Source organism: Anopheles cruzii, unplaced genomic scaffold, assembly GCF_943734635.1.
Source record: "Anopheles cruzii unplaced genomic scaffold, idAnoCruzAS_RS32_06 scaffold00796_ctg1, whole genome shotgun sequence".
NCBI classification, from domain to species: Eukaryota; Metazoa; Arthropoda; class Insecta; order Diptera; family Culicidae; genus Anopheles; species Anopheles cruzii.
Genome location: NW_026454383.1, coordinates 1 through 8,896, shown reverse-complemented (window position 1 = coordinate 8,896; position 8,896 = coordinate 1). Strand labels below are relative to the sequence as shown.

The following is an 8,896-nucleotide window of genomic DNA, read 5'->3' as shown; positions in this document are numbered from 1 at the left end:
AAAAAAACAACAACAACCCCGTCTGTGGGTATGTGTGTGTGTGCTCGTGTGCCGTTCGTACACGAGGGGGGCTTTTTATCGTTCCAATCTCAGGCGGGTGGAACTGGGGATCTTGCGAGGCCAGCGAGGCCAGCGAGCGAGGCAGCATGCGCGCGAGCCACGGTGCGGTGCGCACTGTGTGGCATTCCAACGGTCAAAAGACAGGATAAAGCAACCGAACGTATCTCACGTACCGCCCGATGGTTCGCTTCTCTGCCCGGGACCTTTGTTCCTTGTTTGAGTTCCGCCAACTCGAGTTATACAATTTTAATTTTTAATGATCCTTTTGCTTTGCTGCGTTTTAAAGATTAAAACACAACCAACCTTGACTTGTAACCTTCTTTGGCGAGCACCGGATCCCTCTGTGCACCTGCGGGTGCAGTTGCAGTGCCACGCGAAACTAGATGCACACACTGATGCACCTCGATGCACGTTCCTATCTCACTACTACTACCCTTGCGCGATCGCAACCACCCCACACGTCACACTTCTAATGCCAACAACGCGTGGCCAACGGGGCTGGGCGGCTTGCGGGCGGTCCGTTGCCTCGTGTCGCGTTGCGCTCGGTAACGTTAACTATCGCCGAAGGTTGTGCCTGTCGCCTTCCGCACACACGCTGGTCACGGCGGCTGGCTGGACCGGTAGCAGCGTCTCATTCTTACAGCACGCCCGTTCCGGGTTGACACGCCGCCTTCCCGCCGCCAATAGACGGCTAGCGGGATCCGATTACGCCGATGTTTGGCGGAAAGGCTCGGAATCGAGGCGCCCAATTTTATGCTTACGATGCGACCAACGCGAGCCATTTATCAATCTCTTTCTTCTTCTGATTGGATAAAGCTGATAAACAAAAAAATCGGATGTATTATGTATCTCAAAGAACGTGAGGAATAATATGGCCATACAAGAGCTAGTTTAAAGTTAAAGGCATTAGGACGCATTGATGCAGTTGTGCGAAATTGCATCTCTCTCTCTCTCCGCCTTTCTATTTCCGATGACCATTACGGGCCTTCTAGTTAAGCCGATGACCGTGAGGCCATTGCAGCATTGAAATGGCCTTAGCGCGTGTTCCAGGATGAAGGTTGCGGTTAACAAGTCTCGGTCAACACACGCTGCTGACCAAGATGCAGCTTATTATCCGCCCGGGAGACACAATTCAGTGCAGCCACTTATATCGACGTCGAGGTATCGAGGGTCATGATGGCGATGGACTAGATCTGGGAAGTGTGGAATCGTCCATCGAAGGTACTTGACCGACAGTTCACATGTCCTTTCAAGCGACCTCATTTCATTTTGTTGAACTTTTGTTGTGCAAGACGATAGTATGACCACATCTTTCAAAAGATATCAAAAGTTTTGAGCCTCTTTTCGCTTTATTTTTTTCTTTTTATTTCAGATAAGAAAAACATATCAATTAAGCTATAAATTTAAAATGTAAAAGGTAAGTTTATTTTAAATGTATCGTGGAACAAATCGAGTAGATTACACTTGCAGACACGGCTTCTGCTCCTTGGCTTCCAGTTTTTCATTGGTCGTTGCGAAACCGGTTCCACCCTGTCGAAGGAAAAGAAAGGATAATTACTTTGCCACCGATGTTACCGATTGCAACCAATTTTGCTTACCCTTTGCAATGGAATTATGTCGGATTCTCCAAGTTTTTCATTGGTCAACGGGTGGATCATGTCCTTCTTGATAATCTTTTCAATGCACTCGATCGTCACGACGTCTCCGCTGAATACGATTTTAAAGTCGAAAGAAAAAGTTAGCTAAAAACAGACTACTCCGGCGTAGTGTAGCGTCTTACGTTGGCTTCAGAACGGCACACGGTACCGCATTGTTCAGGATATCGTGTGTCACTGCACACATGTAGCGGTTCTCCTTCGCAATCAACGATTTCTTGTCGGAAGCGTCCTCCACCAGTGTAAACTTCACATCGATCAAATCCTTCGCCTTCAGCGGTTTGCCCGAAACGGGACAGTAGATCTTACTGTCCGGTTTCTCTAGCCGGGCTACCTTAGCGGACGGCGTCTGCGATGGTACCCAGAAGCTGGGCAGTTCCTTGCGCTTGCCGAGCGACACATTCGACATCGCTCCACTGGTACTTGGTTGGTCTGTGAGACACGATTCAAAGGGATTAGAGTTCCGAGGCCGTTCAAACGGTTACCCTCCATTACCGTTGGGTTTAAGCGTCTTATTAGTCACGATGTTCTTTTCGGTGGAAATAAATTTGTCAAGTTTCTTCTGCACCTCCGCATCCGCCTGGGCAGCACGATCTTCTTCGTCGGCCTTGGATTGCTTCTCGTACTCTTTCATTTTGCGGCCGTATTCATTTTTCTTCGATATGATGTACGTCAGTATCGCTTCCTTATCAAACAGATAACCGTCTTTGCTGTGAAAGAAAGCAGAATTGATCATTCACTAGTTACAGCCAGCACACGGAAGCGAACAACTTACGTGATAACCGGAGTTCGGCACGGTTGTAGGGTCAGCGAACAGCAATCGAAACTTTTCACCGAATCCTTGCCGATGCGACGCGAAGTCGTGCCGAAGCCGGAGTTGGCAGCATCCTTTTTCTTCTCGTGATACGTGTAAACGGCTCCGGCAGTACAATTCCTAGCGTGGCGTGTCATATTACGGTAATTTCCTTCTTTTGGAGTAACAAATTCGCAATCAGAGAGCAAAGAATTTCGTTTGTGTTTATCAACAACAAACGGGAACCACGAAGACGTCAAAGAGCGTTGCGAACAGTGTTGCCAGACTTAGATTAAAATTTAGATCACTTCGCGGATTAGATCGCATTGGAAAGCAAAAGGAGACCTTCTACCGCAAATAGAAAGTATAGATTTATCAAAGTATGAAATACTGTACAAATGCGGCTCGTAATTGAATCTGTTTAATGTTTTTGAAAAATTCATTATTCGAGTCATTACCTATTCTAATTGAGTTTCAATAATTACGAATAAGAAATGGAGGAATTTCGGGCAGTGAAAACGAACAGAGGATGAAAACGAAGAGGCAGCCCCTTTTTTAACCAAACGTAAGGATACACAAGCAAGGATTAATGCTAAAAGAAGGGGACCCCAAGGCTGGCGAAACAGCAGGAACCGATACCCTACACAATGGAAGGGTACGGCGTACACAAAGCAGGTTCCTCGTCTTTTATTTTCGCGCAGTCTCTTCACCGCATGCTGGTCTATTTACCTTCTTAACCCTTCTCCAGATATGCTGCCGGTTGGCCCAATAAAGAAAAAGCCGGGGAGAAGCCGCACATCAAAACTCTTGTGACACGGTAAAACAAACCATCGTTGTCTGGTTTATAAGACCGAATATTGTGGTTCAACAACAAGATAAAGACTCATGAAACATACCGAATCGGCTGGTCTTATCGCATTGACACTGTTGGCAGCCCCCCCGGCACCGGGTTCAAGTGGTCTTCTTAATAAGCACTTCCCATACTCAACAGGCAAACAATAGACTGTCAATGATAAGGAATTTGCATGATGCCCGTTTCTCACGCGGGCCGTTCGAAGAAGAAAAAGTAACAGAAATCGGGAGCATAATTTGGGAGCCCTTAACACTCGACACTCGACCTGCAGCATCAAATCAGCCGCGACCACCGTCGTCGTCACAGCAACGGGGTAGCAACCTCCCGGAGCATATCGCACGTCGACGCCCTATCGCGGCGCGTGGAATCCATTACTCACTGGCCGCAACTCCTCCCGGGGTCGAGCTGCAGTATCTCGTCGACACTTGGCGGGAACGGAACGTCGTGGACCATCAGCACAGTGGTCCTAGAGTGCCCAACGATAACGGCCAGTACACAGCGGAGCCCACGAGCACCACACCGGCAGTAGTGTGCCTAAAAGTAGTGTCGTAGTAGTCAAAAGGTGAATACGAATCCGAATTTTGTGACTAATCCGAAGGAGAACTGAAACTCTCCTCAAAAATCCCCGAAATGTGAAAAACGACGCACGTCGAACGCTGCACGCTATCGGTCCCGATTACTTCGTGGTGAGGGGATTGTTTTTCGTTAATCAGTAGCGTCGTTATCAGCGGTCAATAAGTGCGCCTCACTTGCCGGCGTCTAATGGAATCAATCAGTCCTGTGAAAAGCTTATTTGGATACGGCGTCAAAGCAAAGGGCCCCCATAATGAATTGGGTAACCACCACCACGTGGTCCGCGCGAATGACGATTTATTGTCGCCACCGAGCGGTTGATTTCCGTTTGTATAAACACTGTCGTTCGTCTTTCCTTGGTTTTTGTTTGGTTTACCGCTTTGATTCTGCAAATGCAGCAAACAACGCGCGTGTTATGTTTTCGCGCCACAAAGTTTGCTTCCGCTACGGAGCACCACACCATAGAACGCGCCGTTAATGGTGGCCAACGCGCCATGAAGGTTTCGTGAAGCAAACGGGCACGTTCTTTTATGGTCCGAGAAACTATCCGCCTGGTTTGGGACGGTGAGATTAGTGTCAATTTAATCCCATTCGGCTGGATGGCTGATAAGCGAATTCCGCATCGCAGTCCACGCGGCACGCAAGCACGCACTGATACGGGTCAGTTTCAGGGGCACGTGGTGCTGGAGTCAACGCCACCGACGGGTAATGGAGTTGAACGATAGCAACGGATCAACGGATTCGGATTGGTGGTTTTCGGTCGATAGGCACCGGAAGTGACCGCGGCAGTGGCTCTACAAGTGTGTTCCCGATCAATAATATTCCCCCCAAGTACAGCAATGAAGGTGACCAAATTAATGATAAATACCCAGCGGAATCTTTCAATACCCAGCACGTGACGAAGATGATTGATACGGCTGTGTGGCGCGGCGGGTCATTAGCACCTTTCTGTTTACGAAGCCATCGGCGGCGGCAAGGTGGTGCGGTGTGAGAAATCAGCTACCGCTGTCCATTAACCTATTTATAAGTGCCAAACGATGAATTTGCACAAAAATCCGGCAGAGTCCGCTAAAAGCCGGCGGATGTGACGCCAACGAAAAACGGTCACATCCGATATGCCGGGCGACGGCCCAATTAAACTAACTTAAACGTGGGGAGATCATCTCCGTTCGCTCGGACTCGGTCGGATTGTTTGCGGGTAATTTTCGACGTCGTGTCACGAAAGTAAACTCCAAGTCAATTATTCATCAACCACACGACGTTGGGGGTCGGCCCCTTCAATTGCGAGTTGCTGCGGCACCATCATTATCATGCGTCAACGACGTCACTGCCGGTGATGATTGTATTGATTTATCCTAAACACGCTGCCAAGCCCACACTGCCTGCCTGCCTGCCAGAACTCCACAGAAAGCCGCAAACATGGCAGCATGTCGTTAATAACGTTCGCAAACTGACCATCCCCTTGGAACGATTTATTTTTTATTGGGCACATGTGGGCTGTGACGTGCTGAAGATTGTTTGCCGAAGATTTATGATAGGCATAGGTCCGTGATAAACTGAATTGTAAATAATAAGCGTAAATTAATAGGTCCCCACTTCACGGGTGGCATTGTGTTAAGTAACATTCTTTAACGTTCGCCGACTTGCAGACTTGCTAATCGACATGCTAATGATAACGGAGATCGACACACCGATGGCACATTCTTGATTAGCCAATTCACGTGAGAAGTTAGCAATCGTAGGTCATCAATAACATTCAAGGACACTTGCGCCGATATACTCGGACACATTACTCACCTCTCCCGTGGGGGTATTGCATATTAAACGTCCTCAGGCCAAGAGTAACTGGACGACGTGATAAGCCCTGACCCAAGTGAGCGTATTTGTTGCTATCGAGCCACCCTGAAAAGCTGTTACATCTCTGCCAATAACCGAAGAGCATCGACGGCTTAGTGCCGCGATAAGATAAGCACCAATCGCGCGCGCTGACGCATCTCGGATAGGGGTAGCCGGCGCACCACTCATCGTTTACATTTTCCAGCAAGCCCAAGATCATGTTCCGTCGGCCATAGTGTGTATCCTTGATCAACCAACGGCCGGGGGTCCTTGTGTTTGTGTGTCGCTGAAGCCACAGCAACGACGAAGCAGCCATGACCGTCGTGGCGGAACCGAAGCAGAACGGCGGTGGGGGACTGCGGCGTGAGATGGGTCTCATGTCGGCGATCAACGTGATCATCAGCGTGATGATCGGTTCCGGCATATTCGTATCACCGACGGGTGCCCTCAAATACTCCGGTAGTGTCGGGTTCTGTCTGGTGGTGTGGACCGTCTGCGGCGGGATCTCCCTGCTAGGGGCGCTATGCTTCGCCGAGCTGGGCACGGTTGTGCCGCGGTCCGGGGCCGAGTATGCGTACCTGATCGAAGCGTTCAAAAAGTCGCACTCCTTCTGGGGCCCGCTACCATCGTTCGTGTGTGCCTGGGTGTACGTGATGATCCTGCGGCCGGCCGAAATTGCCGTTATCATTCTAACGTTCGCCGAGTACACGATCCTACCGTTGCGCCATCTGCTCGGGATCGAGCATCTACCGGCGGAGGATCTGAATTTGCTGGTCAAGCTGATCGGAATCTTAGGGCTAGGTAATTAATCCGGTGACCTGTGACCGGCGCACCACACTTTCTGACTCTTGCGTACGGAACTCTCCCCGAAGGCATTATCACCTACATCAATCTCAGCAGCGTGAAGCTCTACGTGACGATCAACAACGTGTTTGGCTTCTGCAAGGTTGGCGCCTGTTTGGTGGTGATCTTCGGTGGCATCTATCAGCTGGCCATTGGCAACACGGAGAATCTGGCGGGCGGCTTCCAGGGAACCCACACCAGCCCCGGCTACATTGCGCTAGCTTTCTACAACGGCCTATGGGCGTACGATGGCTGGTCGAGTGTGACGACGATCACGGAGGAGATCAAAAATCCGGAAGTGTAAGTGTTTCCGCCGCGCAGCACTTCCGCCGCTTGCTGTCTGTAGCAATGCCCGTCCTTTTCTTTCACAGCAACATTCCACGATCTATTATGATCGCGGTACCGATCATCACGGGGCTGTACGTGTTCATGAACCTGGCCTACATGACCGTGCTGTCGATGGGCGATATGATCGTGTCCGAGGCGGTGGGTATCGATTTCGGTGACCGTGCGCTCGGTTCGTTCTCCTTCCTCATCCCGCTCGGCGTCGCGCTGGCCACGTTCGGCTGTGCGCTCAGTATCCAGTTTGGCGTGACGCGCCTCTGTTACGTCGCCAGCCAGGAGGGCCAGATGCTGGAACCCCTGTCGTACATTCACGTGCGCCGCTCGACGCCGGCGCCGGCCGTGGCCATGCAAGGTGTGCTGGCGCTTGCCTTCATACTGGTCGGCAACATCGAGACACTGATCGAGTTCGCCTCGTTTCTGATCTGGTTCTTCTATGGGTCGGCCGTCGTGGCGTTGCTCGCGCTCCGCCGAACGCAACCGACGATCCACCGCCCGTACAAGGTGCCCCTGATCGTGCCGTACATCACGCTGGCCGTGTCCGTCTTTCTGTCGGTAGTGCCGGTCATCAGTGATCCGTCGCCAAAGTATCTGTTCGCGCTCGGCTTCATCCTGAGCGGTGTGGTGGTCTACACGCCGTTCGTGTACTACAAAGTGCGCCCGAGATGGATCAATAAGCTCACCTTCCTCATACAAGTGCTCTTCGAAGTTGTTCCCACTAGCAGTAAAAGCGATTGAACCTATTGTTAATAAACAAAACCTATTTTTCTAAATGCGTGGCTTCGTTTCGGCTTCGGACGTGCTGTTCGTTGCGAGTGGGTAATTTGCTTCTACGATCTGAAGTTTTCTTTATTGTGTATTTTTCCAAAATAAATCCATACAACCGGTCCATTGGCGCGACGCTCGCGATGCATTTGGTACAAGCACCGGTACGAGCGCGCGCGCAAATGGTGCACGTTACAAACACATCTCACATACACATTATGGGGAGCGAGATTAATTCTGTTGGGTCAGGGTCAGTGTTACCAGTTTGGAGAGAATTTGTCCATAGTTTGCTGGCTTAATTATGCTATCCATCCTTCCCACCGAATCAGTTGTGATAAAGTTTCACAGTTATTATTTCATAATAAAAAAAATAAACATGGTAAAGGGAATTCCACACCATTTCCACATTTGATGGGACCAATTCGTGTCCCAACGGTTGGTACAACAGAGAACAACAGCCTAATGTGTGTGTGTACCATCTTCTCATGGTTTTGAATTATGTTTTGTTCCTGTTTCAATCTGCACTCCAGAGCTAATCTACACAAAGTGGAGAAAGTATGAAGATGCGTTCCTCTTTTCGGGAGGTCTACCACAGTTTTGTTTGGTGCCTAACGCTTAGGATCTATACGTTTCAAACCGTACCGTAGGGTGATTAAAGTCTAAACTACAACTACACCATATTACACTGCATTTAGAAAACAGATTGGTAGCAGATTCTAGTAATAATAAACATCATAGCGTTACACAGTCATTCTTCAGGTTGAATATGTACATTTTAAAATTTGTCCATGCACTGCGCATCTTTCGCGCGCTCTTCCTAAACACGCCAAGCTGTTACTCTTGGCGTAGGCTTCGTGCCTTTCTAGCTGTTCTTGGCTTTCTTGCTTTACTGATTAATCGACGGAAATGTATTGAAGATGTTTTGGAGGGCGCGCACTCGGCAAAACTTGTGAGTTCAGTGTTTTAAATTCAACGTTACGTTAGTCCCAAGTCTCGGGAGCTTCGGGGTGTAAAGATAACGGGTTTCAAAATGTTCATGTTACAGTTTCAGTGGAGCGCGCCTCCGTTGTGTATATAAGACTAAGCTTCATAAAAAAAAAACGGAAGATGAATTATTAGGTGGAATTAGGTTGGAAATTATTCTAACATCGGGTGTAATCGATAGTCGCGGATTAC

At 49.3% G+C, this 8,896-nt stretch overlaps 1 protein-coding gene and 1 pseudogene across 1 annotated transcript; one reads left to right on the top strand and one right to left on the bottom strand.

Annotated features, from left to right (window-relative positions):
- Positions 1–1,462: 1,462 nt before the first annotated feature.
- Positions 1,463–2,666, bottom strand: LOC128276244 (nitric oxide synthase-interacting protein homolog; annotated as a pseudogene).
- Positions 2,667–6,039: 3,373 nt separating this feature from the next.
- LOC128276246 (b(0,+)-type amino acid transporter 1-like) lies at positions 6,040–7,693 on the top strand. The gene is made up of 3 exons (XM_053014715.1): positions 6,040–6,571; positions 6,643–6,913; positions 6,985–7,693. The coding sequence occupies exons 1-3, from the start codon at positions 6,085–6,087 to the stop codon at positions 7,691–7,693; spliced, it is 1,467 nt and encodes a 488-aa protein (XP_052870675.1). The 5' UTR covers positions 6,040–6,084.
- Positions 7,694–8,896: the final 1,203 nt, after the last annotated feature.